Source organism: Lynx rufus, unplaced genomic scaffold (genome assembly GCF_022079265.1).
Source record: "Lynx rufus isolate CCGP_SWC_20201006 ecotype Redwood Valley unplaced genomic scaffold, mLynRuf1.p SCAF_18, whole genome shotgun sequence".
Taxonomy (NCBI): Eukaryota; Metazoa; Chordata; class Mammalia; order Carnivora; family Felidae; genus Lynx; species Lynx rufus.
Genome location: NW_025814832.1, coordinates 28,175,309 through 28,195,979, shown reverse-complemented (window position 1 = coordinate 28,195,979; position 20,671 = coordinate 28,175,309). Strand labels below are relative to the sequence as shown.

The 20,671-nt window shown below is 55.8% G+C and overlaps 1 protein-coding gene across 2 annotated transcripts in view; it reads left to right on the top strand.

The window, feature by feature from the left end:
* SEC14L1 (SEC14 like lipid binding 1) overlaps positions 1 to 15,523 on the top strand; it is a 52,354-nt gene extending 36,831 nt beyond the window's left edge. For both annotated transcript variants that reach the window (XM_047081297.1, XM_047081298.1), the window contains 11 exons: positions 533 to 767; positions 1,357 to 1,466; positions 4,143 to 4,332; positions 5,792 to 5,880; positions 6,972 to 7,042; positions 7,941 to 8,112; positions 8,439 to 8,573; positions 10,418 to 10,552; positions 12,669 to 12,920; positions 14,405 to 14,583; positions 14,771 to 15,523. In XM_047081297.1, coding sequence (XP_046937253.1) covers positions 533 to 767; positions 1,357 to 1,466; positions 4,143 to 4,332; positions 5,792 to 5,880; positions 6,972 to 7,042; positions 7,941 to 8,112; positions 8,439 to 8,573; positions 10,418 to 10,552; positions 12,669 to 12,920; positions 14,405 to 14,583; positions 14,771 to 14,876 — 1,674 coding nt within the window. In that variant the 3' untranslated portion in view covers positions 14,877 to 15,523. The remainder of the gene's footprint in view (positions 1 to 532; positions 768 to 1,356; positions 1,467 to 4,142; positions 4,333 to 5,791; positions 5,881 to 6,971; positions 7,043 to 7,940; positions 8,113 to 8,438; positions 8,574 to 10,417; positions 10,553 to 12,668; positions 12,921 to 14,404; positions 14,584 to 14,770) is intronic.
* Positions 15,524 to 20,671: the final 5,148 nt, after the last annotated feature.

Below are 20,671 nucleotides of genomic sequence, written 5' to 3'. Positions count from 1 at the left end.
TCGTTGGCAGATTGGGGTGGGCGGGCGAGGCGGGAGCGGACCTGTCTGTGGGCAGGGGGAGCGCTTGTCGGGGATCCCCGGGGGCCCCCGGGCCTCGGGTTCTTAGGTTCACCTTGCGTGGAAAACTTTCCGTCTCGTTCTCGTGCCGTTGCTCAGCGCTGCTGTGGGATTTTGGTTTTGAGAGTGTCCGTGTGAGATCATGAGTGTTATGTGAAGGCTTGCTTTATTTTCAGGGTGTTGGAAAGAACTTGGGTCGAGACACAAAGCACAGATTGAGTACAAGGGTGATACATGGGTGCTTTTAGTCAGTCATTAAAAAAACCCCGTCTTTTTAGAAATTACTTCCTGGACCTTTGGAGAAGAGGAAATAAAATCATTAGGAAAAACCCAGACACAGAGGCATTTGGCTTTTGCTTTTATAGATTTCTTCTGCGGCTCTTCGGTTTTTGTTAGTGTCTTAAAAATCTGGGGGAGGGGCAAATAATTTGAATGTGGATCACATACTAACCGTCAAATCGGTTTTATTTTCAAGGGGAAAGAAATCATTGAATACTATCTTCGTCAGCTGGAAGAAGAAGGCATCACGTTCGTGCCCCGTTGGACTCCGCCTCCCATAGCTTCCTCTTCAGAGACGACCTCGTCCTGCAAGAAACAGGCGGCGTCCTCGGCTGCTGTCGTCTCGGATGCTGCCCAGGCGGAGGGGCTGGGCGGCGAGGCCCTCAGCAGCCCCAGCGGGCCGCCCGAGCCGGCGGCGGGGACCCCTGAAGGTAGGAAAGATGCGGTGTCCCACGAGCAGGACCGGGGGTCGTATGGGGTCCTTTCCCTCCGGTTCCTCGGCCCGTTCTTGTCTCCTTAGGACCTTTAGGTATCATTTTGTCGCTGTCCCTTTTCCCCTGGCTTAGGTAACCCATTGTAGTTTTCTCTTAGAACGAAGAAAAGTTTCTTTTTTTTTTTTTTTTTTTTTTTAATGGGCAGGAAGAGTTCTATCAAGTTGTTCTTTTATTGAAACAGGGAGATGTTTTTCGGTTATTTTAATTGAAGGCGTACTTAGCAAACGAAAGGTAGCAACTAAGCCTTTTACTGCAATCGTAGTGTCGTCAGATGCTCTATGCTTCCCGTGTGCTAGGCCCTAAAGGTAATTGAGTCAGTAGGTTGAGCTTTGGCTTGGCCAGGGATTTGGTCTTACAGACGATCACTGAGGGTCTCTAAGGGGGGGGCCGGCTTGACCCTGCTGTCCCCGTGGCATCCTTCCGTTCTATGGCCGGAGGACCGCACTTGCCTGAGCAGGACGACTTTGGACGCCTTCAAGTTCCAGCGTTCTTTGTTGTAAACGCTGTCATGTAATTTCTGTTCCAGACAAACTAGACGCAGACTACATCAAGAGATACCTGGGGGACCTGACCCCGCTGCAGGAGAGTTGCCTGATCCGGCTTCGCCAGTGGCTCCAGGAAACCCACAAGGGCAAAGTGAGAACCGGCCCCCCCGTGTGTGGTGGTGCTGTCCGTGGAACTGTTCGTGGTTCCGGGTCCTGTTCACGGTTCTGTTCATGGTTCCTCGGAGTAAATGTTCCCGATTACCGTAGCTGGGGAAGCCCCTCCCATTCCCAGGGTCACAGGATCTGTGTTTCTCTGTGTGGCGTCCGAGTCCTTGACGGCAAATTGTGATGCCCTTCTATTTAGAATTAGTTTATTTTTCTAGGTTTACCAGAGAAGGGTCTCACTTAAAAACAGCTACACGTCGGGACACCTGGCTGGCTCAGTCAGTGGAGGGTGTGGCTCATGATCTCAGGGTTGTGGGTTTGAGCCCCACGTTAGGCGTAGAGATCACTTAAGAATAAAATCTTTAGGGGCGCCTGGGTGGTTCAGTTGGTTAAGGGTCCGACTTCGGCTCAGGTCGTGATGTCGTGGTTCATGGGTTCAAGCCCCGCGTCGGGCTCTGTGCTGACAGCTCAGAGCCTGGAGCCCGTTTCGGATTCTGTGTCTCTCTCTGTCTCTGCCCCTCCCCCTCTCGTGCTCTGTCTCTCTCTCTCTCTCTGTCTCTGGAAAATAAATAATAACATTAAAAAAAATTCGGCGGGGCGCCTGGGTGACTCAGTCGGTTAAGCGGCCGACTTCGGCTCAGGTCATGATCTCTCGGTCCGTGAGTTCGAGCCCCGCGTCGGGCTCTGTGCTGACAGCTCAGAGCCTGGAGCCTGTTTCAGATTCTGTGTCTCTCTCTGTCTGACTCTCCCCTGTTCATGCTCTGTCTCTCCCTGTCTCAAAAATAAATAAAACGTTAAAAAAAAATTAAAAAAAAAAAAAGAAAAAAAATTCGGCAATAAAAAGAATAAAAGGTGTTCAAAAATTACATGTCAAATTATAAAGTGATATCACGTTCCAGGTATTCTGACATGTTAATTTTCAGAAGCTTTGGAAGGAATTCACAGATTGTTTTAAGACTAGAAGTGTTTGAATTTCAATTTTGAGGTTTTTGGTAAAATTTTAGCCTTATGAGGAGTCGGGTTTTTCTTTTTTTTTTTTTTTTTAATCTTTTTTTTAACGTTTATTTATTTTTGAGACAGAGAGAGACAGCGCATGAACAGGGGAGGGGCAGAGAGAGAGGGAGACACAGAATCGGAAGCAGGCTCCAGGCTCTGAGCCATCAGCCCAGAGCCTGACGCGGGGCTCGAACTCACGGACCGCAAGATCGTGACCTGAGCTGAAGTCGGACGCTTAACCGACTGAGCCACCCAGGCGCCCCAAGGAGTCGGGTTTTTCTAACCCGCCTCATGCTAACAGGGGACTAGAAGTGAACACAGGCACGTTGCTATGTCCCGCTAGTTACTGGCATCGCTTAGTAAAGGGAAGCTGGGCATTGCATGGAGCCCACCCACGCGCTGGTTTCTGCCGGCCTTGGTTACTAGCACCTCCGTGTCTGACGACTGTTGGTAGCACTTACCGGGAGCACAGCCGCGTAATGATGGCTGTCGTTTGTCGTGAGCTTGCCACGGGCTAGACACTCTCACGACCTTTACGAGATCTTCCCAACGTCCCTCTGAGGCGGTGACGTATTTTCCACCCCTGTTGTACATACGAGGAAACTGAGGCACAGGGCAGTGAAGTAGCTTGCCCGAGGTCTTCCCCCGAAGGAGTGCTGGCGTGAGGGTTTGAAGCCAGGCCCTCTGGTCCCAGAACCCTCGTTCTTTACCACGTCTGTGGGATGCTGGTCCTTCCTGAGTCACAGCGATGCCATCTCCATGCCTGGAGTTACTCTCCCAGCAGTGGGGGAGTCGGAAGGCTCCCCCTTCCCTGCCCTGCCACCCGCTGTGGACCGGCGGTGTGCACCAGTGAGCGTGTGGCCGTGGAGGAAGACGGCCGGGCCAGATACGATTCGGACACAGTCTTGGCCTGGTCCTTCCCTTAGAGGAGCCGACTTGTCCGATAGCAGACTCTCCAGAGAAGGTCCCTGTGTGTTAGCGACACCGCCACCGCCACCAAAACCAACAACACTTTTGCGTTCTGACTTTTGTTCGGGTGCAATACACATGTGCAGAAGTGCACGCAGATCACAATCACGGATCTGTCCGGCAGGCCGGAGCATTTGATGTTTAACAGATTATTTCTGCCTTTGCTCTGCTTTGCTGACACGAAAATAGAATTCTGGAAAGATTACTCAGATTAGCGGTAGTGATTTTCTAAAGCCTTGAGGGGGGTTTTTTAGTAACGGCCGATTTAAAAAAAAATTGTTTTTGAATGTTTGTTTCTTTTTGAACGACAAGTAGCGGCTGATTTTAAATAGCGCAATAGGGGCTCCTGCGTGGCTCAGTCGGTTAAGCGTCCGACTTCAGCTCAGGTCACGATCTCGCAGTCTGTGTGTTTGAGCCCCCCGTCGGGCTCTGGGCTGATGGCTCAGAGCCTGGAGCCTGCTTCCGATTCTGTGTCTCCCTCTCTCTCTGCCCCTCCCCCGTTCATGCTCTGTCTCTCTCTGTCTCAAAAATAAATAAATGTTAAAAAAAAAAAATTAAAAAAAAAAATAAATAGTGCAATAATGCAGCTCGCTCTGGACGAGAAGTGAGTTTTAGAGTTTCATTCCCTTTTAGTCACTTGGTTTTCTTCCCTTAGCAGCTTTTAACGTTGCTTAGAAACATCTTATTCTCTTCACAGATTCCAAAGGATGAGCACATTCTTCGGTTCTTACGTGCCCGGGACTTCAACATCGACAAAGCCAGGGAGATCATGTGTCAGTCTTTGACTTGGCGGAAGCAGCACCAGGTGGACTACATCCTCGATACCTGGAGCCCCCCCCAGGTCCTCCAGGACTACTACGCCGGAGGCTGGCACCATCACGACAAAGGTGCGCTGGGCATCCCGGGCGCGCTTAGAGGCCGCCTCGCGCGGAGTCCAGAGGGCCTGTGGGTGGTCGCCCCCCCCCCCCCCCCCCGCCTGGGCAAAGGGGTGCCCGTTCATCGCGGCCAGCCCCACACCGCCCCCCACCTGTTTGGGAGCTCCCCCCGCCCCGCGTCCCTGTGGAGCGCAGGCACGGGCCGTCCCTTCCTTCCCTCCGCTCTCGCCCCCCCTTGGCCGCCAAGTTTCTTCGCGTTGCGGGAAGGCCAGCGTTGCCAGAGGCGTGCCCGCTGCATCCTGGTTCGGAGCTGGGCAGCGGACAGGACGGGATCGCAGACGTGGACAGGGCACGGGGCGGCCCTGGCGTGCCCTCCCCCTCAAAGCAGGCCCTTCCCAAGCGGAATAGCTCTGATGTGTCTGCTTTCCAGACGTCATCTTTTGTGCTTTTCCGTATTAATTGTAGCTTTATTAGTTTTTACTGGCAACGTCTCTTTATTCTGTTTCCCGACTCTTCGAAGACTGAAGCGTGGTAGTAAAACATTAATGTATTTTATAAACGTTGGGAGACACTTTTTATAAACCTTCCCTTCAACAGGATTTGGGAGCGCAAAGACCTTTCTGTTTTAAGTAGAACAGGTCTAGAGCCAGTGGGAGGTGAATGAAATTCACCGGGTGATAAACACAAGGAAAAGTTGGGCCCTGTCTGTCAGAGGAGCGGGCTGGCCCCCCGTGGACCGCACAAGACGGGTCTCAGGTGCTTGTCCGGAGCAGATTCCTTCCCTATCCTTTCCCCTGCTCCCCTGAGACAGCAAGTGTCAGGGGTCTAGAATCTAGAGAATCTGTTGATTCCGGGACCCACTGTGGCCACTGAGGTCTTTACGCCGTCCGCGTAGCTGTCGTGTGATGACAGCGCATCTGTATAGCGAATGAGGTTCCTCTCAGGCTCCGTGTTAGGCCTCCAGACTATTAACACGTAGAGCCACCCTGTGCTGGTTGGTATGAAAGTAAAGAGTTCCTGAAAGTCCTCAATTATCTTGATCCTCTAGGTGGGAATCAAGGGTAAGCGGACTTTTAGAAAATCTAGACGTTAACTTTTTGGTAACCCATGAAATGAACACGTTTTCTTCCCTGAAAAAAATCAAAGATTTAAAATACTCCCTGCTCACGGAAGGAGCGGGGATACTCTGAGGTCCCCCCCCACCGCTGTTGAAAGTGGGCTCTGTTCAACCCCCTGGTTGTTCTTGAGGAGTCTGAGCCCCGGTTGGCACTGGCGGTTAGAGGAGGGCCGGGCGGAGGCTGAGCTCCGCTGGGTGCCCCGGGTCCCGGGCAGAGGGGCGGCTGCTGGGGGGCTCTGCTGTGCCCACGTAGCCGGCTGCAGCCTCTGAGCCGGGAAGCACGCTCCTTGTTAAGGCTCCGGTCAGCTGCTCGCCAGGAACGGTGCCGATCATGCGTTTCCTTCCCCTCCGTAGACGGCCGGCCGCTCTACGTGCTCAGGCTGGGGCAGATGGACACCAAGGGTTTGGTGCGAGCGCTCGGGGAGGAGGCTTTGCTGCGATACGTAAGTGCTTCCCGGGGAGGCCGCCGCCCCCTTCGGACCCTCACAACTGTCCCCTTAGAGCGAGCGTGGAGTGCGTTTGCAATCAGGAAAGGAACTCTCTCAGTACGTTTTTAGAAGTTCAGAAGAGGGCCCGGGAGCTCTAGAGATCTTTCTCACAGGAAAGTGTGAACGAAAAATCACCATGGCCACTCAGGATGGCTTCTTGGGGCCGATTTTGAGCCCTCTTTTTCCATCGAATCGCTCCCTCCCCCCTCCTCCTTTTGAGAGGTGTCTCACTCAGGTCAGACCTCTTCATGGTATTCTTTCCCCGGCACGGCCTCACCAGGGGGTGGGAGGGCGGTTAGCATCTCCCATCTGAGCCATTAGAAATGCTTCCTTCCCGCCCCTGGACCCCGGGCTCCCCCCTGCCCCTTCAGCCTCCACAGTGCGGGCAGTTAGGAGAAGAGTGTTGTCCTTAAACTAAAAAACAAACGAAAACTTTAAAAGACACCTCCGTGATCCCATTGTCTTCGAATATCTGTCGTTGGCATCTCGTCGCGTATTCTGTCGGCCCCGCCACCGTGTGAGCGTTTACACGTGCACACGCGCATGGCCGCATCTACGCACTCGTGCACGTAAAGATGCGGATAGACTGTGTCTCCAGGGGAAGTGAATCCAGATCAGAGAGTCCCCTCAGCCGTGCTTCCAGTCCGCTCTCACACTGCCCTTCCTCGTGGATTTGCGTGTGGCTGAACGTTCCCCTGCTCGCAGCTACCCGCCCCCCCCCCCATACCCCAGAGGCGCCGGTTCCAGAGACAGGTCAGCGGGGCACGCCCTCCCCGCCCATCCGGTGACACCTAGCTCCGATCTCACGGGACGTAGCTGTCGCCTTCGCCCAGAGGACAGTGGTCACCCCCTGTGGGGAGAGAGAGAGGTTCTCTGTCAGCCACGGGTTGTGTGTGTATGAACGTGTCATAAAATCTAAACCGATGACTCTGTCGGTTGACTCGCTTGCCCAAAACGGGCTTTGTTATTGTCCCTTTGGTTCCTAGCTTGACACGGTGGTGTCGCTTAGGCTAATTGTGGGTTTTTTATGGCCCTTTTTCACATAGGTTCTCTCCATAAACGAAGAAGGGCTGAGACGGTGTGAGGAAAACACAAAAGTCTTTGGTCGACCTATCAGGTAGATGTTGATTTTGTTTTCCCTTCCAGCTTATTGAGAATACGAGTTAAATATTTCTAGTTGACTTTTAGGACCCAAGTCTGGTTTGATTGGGTTAGGACCCAATCTAAATAGTAGCCTGTTTTCTACAGCGTACTCAAAGGCCGAAGAAGGATAACCGTGTAATACGGTTAGTTGGGAGGGACAGGTGCTGGGTTTTGGTATTTTTAACCCCGAGGCATTGCTGTCACCTCGCTCTGAGTGGGTCGGCCTGTCTGGTTAGTCTGCATGGTCTTTGTGGGGGGAGCCCCCGGGGGTGCAAAAAACTTATTCTGCGTTTCTAAACCATACTTGTAGTTCTGGTAAACCACTCTGAGAATGTGCAGCGGTTCAGAGGCTGACACCAGAAGGGGACGGCAGGTTAACTGGAACGGAAGTTCCGCCACGACAGGAAGGAGTTTCAAGGGTTTTCTGTTCCCTGCCGTAGTCTCGGCTCCTGAGGCCGCGCTGGACTCAGATCCTTGCGGAAGAATAGCTTATTGTGGTTCGCCACAGCGTGCATTAGAAAGCCAGGCCCGTGCCCCGTTGGGTCAGCAGAGGCCGCGCAGCGGGTCAAGCACGACACGTCACCTCGTTTTGCTGGGTCACGTGTGTGCCCGGGTGAGGTTGCAATGGTCGATGAGCCGCCGATGCTTTGCCGTCTCGGGGATTGGTCCCACCCCACCGATCCCGCGTGCTTGCCGCAAGTAGATAGAAACACGGTGCGCGACACTTTGGTTTTTCGAGACTGGTGGATTTGTGGAAATGTGTGTAAAGGGCTGTTGCCCAGTATCGAAACGAGAAAACAGTAGCAGTCGCTTGGGACGCGGTTGGCGAGTGTGCCGTCTGGCGAGTGACACACGTCTGCACGCCCTTACAGTTCGTGGACCTGCCTGGTGGACCTGGAGGGTCTGAACATGCGCCACCTGTGGAGACCCGGCGTCAAGGCCTTGCTGCGCATCATAGAGGTGGTCGAGGCCAACTACCCCGAGACGCTCGGCCGCCTTCTCATTCTTCGCGCCCCCAGGGTGTTTCCCGTCCTCTGGACGCTGGTAGGTCTGGACGCTGCTTTGGAGAAACGACGAGCCACTTGGAAGGCGGACGTGCGTGCATCCGCGTGCGTGTGTCCCTGACCCTTAGCCTTAGCTGGCTAGGAAATAACAAAATAAACGTGGAAAGATACGCGGTCTCTCAAACCGGCGAAGGGAAGAAAGAATTCCCGAGCGTCCTTCTGTCATGCGGACAGACTTTCCGTGCATCAGACACCCTTCCCCGGCCCCCTCCCCCCCCCACTCATACTGTCTCGTTGTCATTTTAATCTTTGGAAATCAGACGGCCAAGCAAAGATGACCACATGGTCTTCTCTCGTTACCTACAGGTTAGTCCATTCATCGATGACAACACCAGAAGGAAATTCCTGATTTACGCAGGAAATGACTACCAGGGTCCTGGCGGCCTGCTGGATTACATCGATAAAGAGATTATTCCAGATTTCCTGAGCGGGGAGTGCATGGTATGTATTTAGGCAAGTAGTTACACGTTTGGCCGCTTTACAGGGATAGGGAGGGTGGGCGTTGGTTGGTACAGATGATTTTCAGAACCTTTAGTTGGGAGTATTGTCTTTCTTTTGGCTGACATTTCTCTGACCCAGAGTTAAACTAAATAGAACCATGTAAGTGATGGTCGATAACATGCCCATTTCTTTGTCGTTAAATACTAATGAGGATTCGTTTTAGACTCTAATATAATTACGGCTTGCTTTATTCACCCAGCTTCGTGTGGATCAGATTTCTTTTACCTGTCGGGGGGAAGCTGTGCGTTTTATAAAAACACTTAACTCCAGATGATTCTCCAAGATTTCCCCCCGGACCGTAAATCAGGATAACATTTCAAAGGGGATACGTTAAGAGAACCACTTCTTTTCTGTAATCGGGGTTTTAATACATCGAGTTGCTAGCTTCTCGGGCAGACACCTCCACTTGTGTGCCCTGAACTGTGATGAGGGGTCCTTGAGGACCTTACAGCCCCAGGGCATGACACAAGGGTGAAAGAGACCTGCGGAGGCGCAGGTGGCTTCCCGAGGTGACAGCCGAAGCCAGAGGGGGGTCAGGCTCTCGTTAGAGGAAGGATCTCTGTCATCCTCACGGTAAACAAAGTTACCCGCTTCGGGTACGTACACACTGGATCTGACACGTGCGTTTATGAGCTAACGAACTGGGCTTTCGGGGGAATCTTTCGGGATGGGTGGAGGAGGTTGAAGAGCATTCAGATCCGGCTTTCAGGTCGTGGGTCCTGCGCTCAGGAATCGCAGGCAGCGTCGCGGTGCGAGGGGTAAGCGAACTACAGGGCCCCCCTCACCAGGCGCCGTGACGTTGAATCGGGAGGTCAGGCATGTAGCATCCTACAGACGGCTCGCATTACATGAGAACGGTCCCGAGTGGCCGGTCCTTCCGTTGTGAGCTGGAGGGAGGCCTGGCTCACGGCGGATTGGACCACGTTTGTCAGGCACCAACCACCGTGATGCGATTACCGGGCTGGGAGTCCTCTTCTGTCCACGCGTCCGAGCTCCGGCGCCTGAGGCTCTCCCGGCTGTCATGTGTCCCTGTACACTGTGCTGCTCGCACTCGGCGCCCCGATGTCCCCAAACAGGACGTCATGCCGGGATAGGTCTCCAGGCTGGCCGCACTGCCGGCCGGACACCGTCGTGTGGGTTCCCTGTGTCCTCGCCTCCCGGGGCCGATGGTGCGAGAGCTGCTAAGATGCTGTGAACTTGAGTGCTGGGTCACTCTGTCAAGGTCGACGAGGAAGTTTATGAAATACACAGATTCTAGTTCAACTTAGCCTGTTTGCAGCGGCTTCAGAAGAAGCTCTCCTTTGTTATTTTTTTGTCTGGCATTGTGGACGGATCCTCTGACCCGGGTCAGACACAAAGCTCTCATCGCTGGTTACGTATGTATTGACGGTAATTGCATGTAATAAAGAGATGCCTGTAGTTGCCGAGAATCCAGCTTTTCTGAACGTAACGTTTCCTCTTCACGGTGCCGTGTGAATGCTTGCGATTCTTACATAAACGAGCTTTAGTAATTGAGTCCAGTACCTCGTAAACACTCGTGTGAATTCTGTGCTAAATCAGCTTCAACTTGTTCTCATTTAAAGTATGACACGTGTATTTAAGAGGTTCTTAAAAATCCTTTTGCTAAGTCACACAGAACGTTTTTCGACCTCGCCGGTGTTTTCCGTTTCCCGAGCGGCCCGGAGGAGTCGAGCACGCTGGGACATGGCCCTCGCCGGAGTGTTTGGTGTTCAGGGGGTCCCCGTGTGCGGGCACAGCTTTTATTGCCGCGTTTCTGTTTCCAGTGCGAAGTGCCCGAGGGCGGACTGGTTCCCAAATCTCTGTACAGGACCGCGGAGGAGCTGGAGAACGAAGACCTCAAGCTGTGCACTGAGACCATCTACCAGTCTGCCAGCGTCTTCAAGGGAGCCCCGCACGAGGTGCGCCCTCCGCGGTGACGGCCCAGGGTGGTGGGGGCCCCTCTCCCCAGGGAGAAATTCTTCGGGCGGCCTTCCGAATAGGATTTAGTTCAGGAAAATCAGGTGCTTTCTCTGGTTGTTGTCTTTAGATTGTTGTCGATTTTGTTTGTTTGTTTTTTTAAATCTGTAGTTGAGGCACATGTCTACACTGAAGGGCAGGCGTCTCTCAAGGCATCTGTGCTCGGAAGGAGATCAGGCCTCCTGACCTCTGTTTTACTGGATAACCTCTTAGCGCAGGGATGAGAGGGGCACGTGGAAAGCCTTTCCTGTGGAAGATGTTTGACTTCTCAGTTTGGTTAGCTCAGCGGTTACAGAGGGCCGGTTTCATTTCTCTTTTTTCCTGACCGGGCCTTGGTGGTTTAGATTTTAAGGAATTTGCCCGTTTTTATAAGTCAAGCAGAGTGAGGAGAAAGCACATTTCTCTTCCCTTCTTGCTGTCCCCTCTGGTGCGGAAGCAAGAGTGCGCCTGTGTTTTGTATACGCTGTGTGTCCTCTGACGACAATTGTGAGCGGCCTGAGCTGTGAGGGCTCCCGGCCGAGCCCCCCTCCTGAGCTCCGGGCAGCTTTCCGCCTCGAGGGTTGTGGCCGAGGACGGCGGCCCTGGGCTCCCAGCGAGGGGTCAGCGAGGAGGGGCTGCGGGCTCAGGCCGCAGCCGGTGGCCGGGAGCTGACCCCTTACCGCCACCCACCATCTGTCCTTGCTGGTGTGTGTCCTGGAATGGCCGGCCTGTCACTTGCGGGGCGGACAGGGACCGTCACTGTGCTCGAACAAGCGGAGGCACATTAAGTGTGCCTCGTTCCTAGATTCTGTAGGGAGATCTCGAATTCTCAGGGCTTTGCCTTCAGGATTATTTATATTGATCTCCTGCACGGAGACCAGGCTCGAGGAGGCGGAGTTCTCGTTTCTCCGGTGACCCCGTCTTGTCTGTGGCACAGAATTCGGTGGCGCATGACGTTTCTTGAGAGTCACGGGGCATCTGTGGAAGTGGGAACGTCTTCTGTGTCACAGCACCAGAACTTGCTTTGGGGATGAAGTAAAACGCAAATCGAGCATGATGATGCCCCTGAAACGAAGGCTGAGTTCAGTGTCCCCCTCGTGAGCGCGGGAAGGAGGGGGCCCGTGGGCAGATGGGGTGCCTCTCCGGAGAGCTGTGCCCCTGGGGAGCCGCCTCGCTGCAGGCAGGGAACCGCGGTTCCCACAAAGGGCTCCGGTGCTCCTGGAATCTGCTCTTTCGGGAAATTCCGGAGTGGTATTTCTGTGGTGAGGAGGGAAGAGTCTGCCTGACGACGAGCAGAAGGCTCTTCCCGGGAAGAGGGGGCCCCGGCCCCGGCTGAGGTTTCCGAGCGAACACAGAGCCTCGTACAGCTGGCTTCAATTCTCACGTCCCTCCCGTAGTCATGTTCTGAACTATGTAACTTTGATCATCCCCTACTGGGAAACTTTATACGGGCGCGCAGTTAGGAAGTTCGGGTTTTAGGTTGGCGCTCGGTCCCCGGGGCGCCTCCCCCGCCCCATGCCACGTGGCTCTTTTCTCCCCCGACTGCGCTGGCTGCCACCGTGCGTTGCGAGCCTCTGTTCCCTCCGCTTGCCTGGAACGTTTCCTTCTGTTCCTCCACGTGCCCTCTGTTCCGCTTGCGCCTTCTCCGGCACCTTCCTTGTGCTGGCCAGCCTAGAGCGACCCACGGAACCACTTCTGTACCGTGTTGAGTTCCTTCTGTTCTGTGTGGCTAAGGCATTTTGACAGCCAGGGCCCGGTGTTGCGAGCGCTGAGGCTCGTGCAGTGGGAAGTCTTGGGCCGTGGGGGCAGCCAAGGAAGAGCACAGAGCTTGACCTGGAGCGGGGGCCATTGGTCGAAAGAAGGGAGAGCCGGAAGGCTGGGTGGCCGGAAGGCGGATGTGGGTGAAGAGACGGCCGACGTGACACGTCTGCCTTCCTCCCACAGCCCCCACACACACCGCTGGGCCAGAAAGCCCCTCCGGAGACGAAGCCACCACAGTGGCGGTGGCAGCACAGGGCGGGGGCGGAGGGCGGCGGCCTCGTGCTTCCCTTGGTCGCCTCATGCCACCTCTTCTTCCAGATCCTCATTCAGATTGTGGATGCCTCTTCGGTGATCACTTGGGATTTTGACGTGTGCAAAGGGGACATCGTCTTCAACATCTACCACTCCAAGAGGTCGCCCCAGCCTCCCAAAAAGGACTCCCTGGGGGCGCACAGCATCACTTCCCCGGGAGGGAACAACGTGCAGCTGATAGACCGAGTCTGGCAGCCGGGCCGTGACTACAGCATGGTCGAGTCCCCTCTGATCTGCAAAGAAGGGGAGAGCGTGCAGGTAGGCCCGTCTGGCATTCCCTGCGGCTTGCGTATTTCGTCTCGCAAAGGAGGGCTCTCGGGCTTCACCGATGCCCCGCGTGGCTGGCGCGGTGTGTCCGCGGGCGAGCCCGTAGCTGTGTCCGGCTTCCGTTCCGGTCAGGACGACTCTCAGGAAGCCAAGTGAGACCCCGAAGAAAACTCAGACCTGAGTGATGGTTCTGGACTGAATCCGTGACTTGGATCTAAAGTGCATGAGGTTTTTTTAGAAGTTCTTTTCATGAAAGTGACCTGGAGGGAAGGGAGAGGCATTCTGTGCACTTGTACAGCTGGATGCAGGCTTCCGCCGAGAGGAAAAGTGCCCTAAATCAGCAGGGGAGAGGCACGTGCTTCGGGAGCTATCCGCTGTCGTTACTGAGCATTCTAATTCGTTTAAAAATGCTCTGTCGGTTCATTTGTTAAGTCGTGGCCGGTTATTTTCAGTGCTTGTACTAAGAACAGTGGTCCTTGGGCGCTTCTAGCCTGCATAATAGATGTGAAATTTTGCTGCCTTTACAGTTTTCAGGGATAAGCCTGTCAGTGTTTGGTCTGAGAAGTAGAGTAAAAGAGAGGCTTTTACTCCGTTTTAAAAGCAACGGACAGTTGAAGGTGAGGCTCCGGTCATTTTCCCACATTGACGTTGAGTCCTACTTTATTTTTTTTTTTTTTTAATTTTTTTTTTTCAACGTTTATTTATTTTTGGGACAGAGAGAGACAGAGCATGAACGGGGGAGGGGCAGAGAGAGAGGGAGACACAGAATCGGAAACAGGCTCCAGGCTCTGAGCCATCAGCCCAGAGCCTGACGCGGGGCTCGAACTCACGGACCGCGAGATCGTGACCTGGCTGAAGTCGGACGCTTAACCGACTGCACCACCCAGGCGCCCCGAGTCCTACTTTAGATGGACACCCTTTATAAGGTTTTTCTTCGTGAGAGAGAGAGAAAGACCGAGCACGAGCGGTGGAGGGGCAGAGAGAGAGGGAGACACAGAATCAGAAGCGGGCTCCAGGCTCTGAGCCGTCAGCACAGAGCCCGACGCGGGGCTCGAACTCACAAGCCGTGAGATCATGACCTAAGCTGAGTCAGACGCTTAACTGAGCCCTCCAGGCGCCCCTAGGTTGACATCCTTTTAACCAGAATGCTCTAGGTAGATGATTGCAGGCAGGTCCAGGAGAGCATCGCCTGGTCAGATGACCTTTTCTGAGCCCCTTAGGGCTGAGCGAAGGGTGGCCTGAGCTCACCCAGCCCCCCCAGGCGCCTGCCCCTGTTGTGGCCGTCCTCCCCATGAGGCCACGGGTCCTCCTCGGTGCCCAGCGGGGCCGGCAGGCGGGCCACCCACCGAGAGGGCCGGCGGTCACTGCGGAGCGCGATGACCGGGGCCAGCCTCCGGGTGGCGTCTGCGGGGGGGTGGGCGTGGGGGAGGGGCTCCGAAGTGAGCTCTCAGCCGGCACCGCCCGACTTGTTCCAGGGCTCGCACGTGACGCGGTGGCCGGGCTTCTACATCCTGCAGTGGAAGTTCCACAGCATGCCCGCGTGTGCCGCCACCAACCTGCCCCGGGTGGACGACGTGCTGGCCTCGCTGCAGGTGTCGTCCCACAAGTGCAAAGTGATGTACTACACCGAGGTGATCGGGTCCGAGGACTTCCGGTACGGGCTCCCCTTCCACCGGGGCCGCCGGGTCTCGCGTACGGGTGGCCGTGGCCTCGGGGGCCGAGCGGGGCGGCCGGCGCGCGACGTCCTCCGTGTGCGGGGGCGGTGGGGGCGGGGCGGCCGAGAAGGGGGCGCGGCCCGCCGCGGGGTCCTGATGCCTCGTCCCTCCCTGTGCCGCTCGCAGGGGCTCCATGACCAGCCTGGAGTCCAGCCACAGCGGGTTCTCGCAGCTGAGCGCCGCCACCACGTCCTCCAGCCAGTCTCACTGCGGCTCCATGGTTTCCAGGTAGTGCCGCCACGCCCGTGCCCGGTGCGCGGAGGGGACAGCGCGCCTCCTCGGACGGCCCGCCGCGCTCCGCCCCCTGCCGGCGGCCGCGTTGTGCCGACTCGTCCCCTTGTAGGCAGCGGGTAGCTCTCCAGACGGCAGACGTAGTCCTCCGCCCCAGACCCTCTCGGCAGGTAGTTTTAACTCTAACTCGATAGCCATAGATTTTGTACACAGTAGGCACAAAATCAAACCAGAGCACAAGGGCTCCCTCGAAAGGCAAGCGGCTCGTGTACACTTAAGACGTTGACTTTGTCTCCGAAGCTGATGCAAAAAACGTTTCCGACAACCTCCACACGCTGCCCGTTAGCGGGTGGGTCCCCACACCGTCCTTCAGAGACGAGCCACCCCCCTCCACGGAGCGGAAGCTGCCAGCTGGTCCCCACCCCGCGTCGCACAGCCGACCCGGCCCGCAGGTTGAGTGGCCGCCCCCGACCCCGACCCCGACCCCCGTTCCCGGGGGCAGACCTGCTACGCCGGGAGGCCTTGGGGGCGGCCGGTGGGAGCGCCGAGCTCTGCTCCCGCGGGCAGGTGTGTCCGCGGTCAGGGGACCCTCGGGGACTCCCCTGCGACGCCAGGAAACCACCGCCGTCATTAAACACTTCCTCTTGCCTCCTTTTCACACCTTTTTTGATACTTTCAGAGCAGGATTTTTCTGTAAGTGAACCCGCAGGGAAGGGATTCTTGCCCTCTTCCCGTGGCGTGGCGTCCTCTCTCCCTGCGGACGCTGGTTCAGAACTCCCTCCAGCGTTAATCCCGGTGCCTCCTCAGAGCCTAACAGCATCGGGGCCCGGTGGTCCTTCTCGTCACTGGAGGGGTATTTTGAAGGCCCAGTCGCTTTGGCCACGTTGAGATCATCCGGTGTCCACTTCAGCCAACCGTGTTCTCGCCGTGTGGCCGCTCCGGGAGAGCGCACGGCCCACGGGAGCCCCGCTGCTTTATAGAAGAAAAGTGCGGACTTTGGGGGTGTGTTTGCGGGTGCGGGCATGTGGGTGGGGGGTGGCAGTGGTGCGAGTGGGTGTGACCATGGGGGTGCCTGTGGCAGCAGTGGGGCGCACGTGCATGTCGACGCGTGTCAACGCGTGCAGGGGTGTGTGTGAGTCAGTACTGGGGGGGGGGGGCGTGTGCGTGTGAGACCGAGCACGAGTGGGTGGCATTGAGCAGGGCGGGGGTGCGGGGGTGCGGGGGGGGCAGCAGTGCGATGCTGGGGAGAAACGGGCAAGTAGAAAGTGAGTCCAAGTTACAAGGGATTCTTCTAGAAGCAAATCAGAACGTGGGCTTGCTTTGCCTTTTACGTTTTCTTTCTGAACTCGGCGACAGAGCACGGTCCGTCTCGTGGTGGCCCGTGGTTTTTTCGGCTTTTTACGGGAAACACGGGTCATTCACAGATCCGACTGCAGGTTGCATCGGGTTCGCGTTTGTGATAAGGACAAGGACGTGACGTGTCGGGTGGTGTCGGAAGAGGCTGTGTCTTTAAAGATCCGTGCCAAAACCCACGCGGCCGCCCTGGGTGTGTGTGAGGGGCACGTGCGTCCCGGGCCGCGGTGCTCGCGGTCTTCCCGGGGCGCAGCCACCGGCTTCCTTTGAAAAGATCCGCTCGTCATTGGCACCTAGAGCCTTGTTTCCAGAAAGCACGGGAGGGTTGCTTACACCCGCGCTGCTTCCGATCAGCGCTTCCTCCTTCCTGATTCTAAGGACCCAAAGGTGGTCCCTTCCTTCTCTTTCTCTCTCTCTCTCTCTCTGTGTCTCAGATGGCGATTTTGCTGCCAGCTGTCAGGAAAACACTTCCCTCCACAGCCCACCTCAGCCCAGGGATGTTTGTAGAACTGTTTGAGTTGCAGCCACCCCCTCCCCCAGTCTGAAGATGTGTTCCTTTTAAGTTGACTCGGAAGTGTCCCTGTCCTGTCCCCAGGGAGTTGAGTGCCTCCGAGAGTCCGGAGCACGTTTGTAGGGCTGGCTCACGGCCACGGCACCTGCTTCTCCCGGGAGGGGCCGCGGGCACACGGGCCTGGACCGAGCCCCGACTGTCAGTGCCCCGCACTTCTCCCCCGCACTAAGGGTTCTTTTGGTTTCCCTTCTTTTACTAATGTCTTAACTCCTTTTTCTTCCTGAGTTCCTTATTTGCATATCAAATTCTGTAAATGTTTTGTAAACATATTACCTCACTCTTGGTAATACAATACTGATAGTCTTTAAAAGATTTTTTTACTGTTCTCGATAATAAACGTGAACCGTTTAAAGAAAAGGATGTCTCTTTCTTACTGTGAAATGCAGAGCGGCCGTCTCCCTCGAAGAGGCTGACATTCTTAGGAGACTTCAGGGGGCCAAGGCCGACCTGGAGCCAGCGTGCTGGTATTCTAGAAGCTCCCGAGCAGTGCCCCGCTGGTGCAGGAGCCATATCGCGGCTGTGAGCGGCTGGCGCACAGAGGCGACCCGGGGCTGGCGGCTGCCTCGCTCCCGTCAGAGGACCTGCCGTAGGTTTCTTGGACTCCGTGAAGGCAAACCCGGCCCGGGGCAGGGTGTCCGATGCGCCCTTTCTTCAGTAGTAAAACGGATCCTTTAATCCCGAGGCTTCGGAAGGAAGAAGATGGGCGGGTGTGGACCTTCAGAAACCTGGGCCCCCTTTCCCCCGCGGCTGGTTGCCGGCTGGTGCAGGGTGGCAGGGCCCAGGAGGGCCGAGCGGGCGCCGGACTGCCACCTCGGTCGGGAGCCGTCACTTGGTTTTCTAGTCAGGGTGGGTGGGAGCTGGCCGAGGGACCGGCCGGGGATGTGGCGTGGGCAGCAGGCGTGTGAGCGTCTGCGTGTCGCGAGCTCAGTCTGGGTGCTGAGTCTGTCGGCAGAGGAGACGGTGACGGTCTCCGTCCCCTTCTTCTTGGCAACGCGAGGGCCTCGACGCCTTAGCCTGTGGCTGCAGGAAGCACAGGGTTTACACTGTTATCTCGTGCTCTGAGGTCTCTCCCTGTCTTCAGGTCAGGCCTGCTTTTACCAAGCCTTTGGTTTAGCATCAGACTCTGACGGCAGAGGCGTGAGAATCCAGCGAGCATCTGTCCCCTGCGGCCATCCCTCAGCTGTCGCAGAGAGCGTGGCGACGGAGCGGGACGTCCTGGACAACGGTCACTGTGTCACGTCGGGCCACCGAACGCGCGATACGTGTTTCTCCTCACGCACGTCGCTCCCCTTGATTATCGAGCACAGCCGTGGGGCGCCCCTCGGCGCTCCGGGCAGGACGTTCTCAGCAAAATGTCATGACGAGCTGATGAATCCGCAAGTCGGGGCTTTGGGAAGCAGGGCTTCTGGGAAGAAGGTAGGGGCGTCCCTGTAGGAAAACGGCACTGAGACTGCAAAGCCCCAAACCCGAGTACATCTGAGTCGTGTGCTTAAAAACGGTTAAGGTGGCAAAGTCTGTTGTTTATCTTCTGCCACGGTAAACGCCCCGTGGACGTGGTTCACAGCAAAACTAGGGGGTCGGGGATCTGCACAACCCAGCTGCAGCCCTGAGCCCCCGTGTTCAGTGGTGGAGTGTCTGAGCACGGGAGCAGGGCCCAGGCCACCCGGCAGGTGCCCAGGAGGGACGCTGGGCTGGACCCGGGCTGCGCCCCTTCCGACGGTGGGTGCCAGGGCCGCTGGTGAGGAGTCCGAGGGGTGGGGCAGCCACGCCCTTGCCACGCCCAGCGCCAACCTGACAGGGCTCCCTGCCAGGAAGGGCCCCACACTGAGGGAAGCCTGCCAGGAGCGGAATGAAAAGTAATCAGGAGAGGGACAGGAAGGAAAGAGAAGGGCTGGGCCGCCGCAGGGCAGGAGCCAGGAAACCCCTGGAAGCAAATAGACATTTTTTAAGTTTCCCAAAAACAGCAGAAGGGGGGACTCTGTAGAATTAGAAGTGCTCTCTTAAAGTCCGCTTTGTTCTGGAAGTTCATGACATCATCTGACATGAAAATAAGTATCAGAAAAGTATCAGGGCGCCCGGGTGGCTCAGTTGGTCACGCATCCGACTTTGGCCCGGGTCTCGATCTCATGGTTCGTGAGTTCGAGTCCCGCATCTGGTGAGCCCTGCTTCTCTCTCTCTCCCTCTCTGCCCTCGCTCACTTGCGCCCTCTCAAAAAAAAGAAAAGAAAGCATCAAAGTCAAGTCCATACAAATCTGAGAATGAGAATAGTCTGCTCCAGAGAAGGAGCGCCCGCCAGAAGGACGTGCCTGCACGATGGACAGATGTGAACTGGGCTTTCTGATGGAAGGTAATACACGACATGTTAATAGTTTCGTGTGTACGACATACAGACTCAAAGCTCTGTGCGAGCACGCTCGCCACCTGTCAGGGTACAACAGCGTCACAGCGTCCTTACGGCAGTCCCCGTGCTGTGCTGCTCGCCTCCAGGACTGACTGCGTCACTGGAGGTCCGTGCCTCCTCACCCCCGCCCCCTCTGACAACCCGCCGGTTGGTTCTCTGTGTGGAGTCTGGTTTCTGTTTTCTGGGTTTTCTGTGTTTCGTGTTTTTTCCCGAACTAGAAGTCACTAAGAAAACAGACGTGAAAGGAAAGCGTGCGTCAGAAAAGTCTAGAAATGAAGCGACGCTTCAAGCGTCAGAGATGAACGAAATCGCTTCAGAAACGAAAACTGGCTTGGAAGGACACAAACCGAAAAATACAACAGGTCAGGCTTCAAGAGAAGCGAAAAGAGCCGAAGAGGAAGATTGTACGAATCAGAAAGGAAGGACAAAAGTGAAGACGTTTGTTTATTTCTTTTAAAATGTTTATTTATTTATTTTTTTTTTTAAATTTTTTTTTTTCAACGTTTTTATTTATTTTGGGGACAGAGAGAGACAGAGCATGAACGGGGGAGGGGCAGAGAGAGAGGGAGACACGGAATCGGAAACAGGCTCCAGGCTCTGAGCCGTCAGCCCAGAGCCTGACGCGGGGCTCGAACTCACGGACCGCGAGATCGTGACCTGGCTGAAGTCGGACGCTCAACCAAGTGAGCCACCCAAGCGCCCCAAGGAGAAGACCTTCAGAAGGGGACGCGTCTCGAAGATGAACGAAGCGGCCGCAGTGTAAGGGTGACACAAAAAGGCGGGGGGAGGTCAGGCTTTTCAAAGGCTGAGCTTTAGGTGGGAAGAAACGGAATAGTTAGGATTTTCAGGGAAAGAAAGAGGAAGCCGAGGAATTTACATCCAGCAAAACCGCACACAGGTGTCCCTGCAGCAAGTCGGAATCAGGTGGCCACATGCTCTTCCTGCGGAGTCTCGATGGGGCCTCAGATCGCCGGGGTGGTGGGAGAGACCGAGCATGGGGGGCTATAGGGCTCTTAACCTGCCAGCCCGAGGCCAGTGAGGTCGCAGATGGGGAGAGTGTGGTACTTGTTGGCTACAAGCTCTGTGTTGGAGAACTTTTTATTTTATTCTATTTTTATTTTTATTTTTTTTTTTTAATTGTTTTTAATGTTTATTGCTGAGACAGAGACACAGCATGAGTAGGGGAGGGGCAGGGAGAGAGGGAGACACAGAATCGGAAGCGGGCTCCAGGCTCTGAGCTGTTGACACAGAGCCCGACGCGGGGCTCGAACTCATGGACCGCGAGATCGTGACCTGGCTGAAGTCGGACGCTTAACCGACTGCGCCACCCAGGCGCCCCACTTGGAGAACTTTTTAAAAATGGGGCAGGACTGATGCCCTGGTGGCTCGGTCAGTTGAGCGTCCGGCTCATGATCTCAGCTCAGGTCGTGATCTGAGGCGAGCGTGGAGCCTACTTAAAAAAAAAAATGGA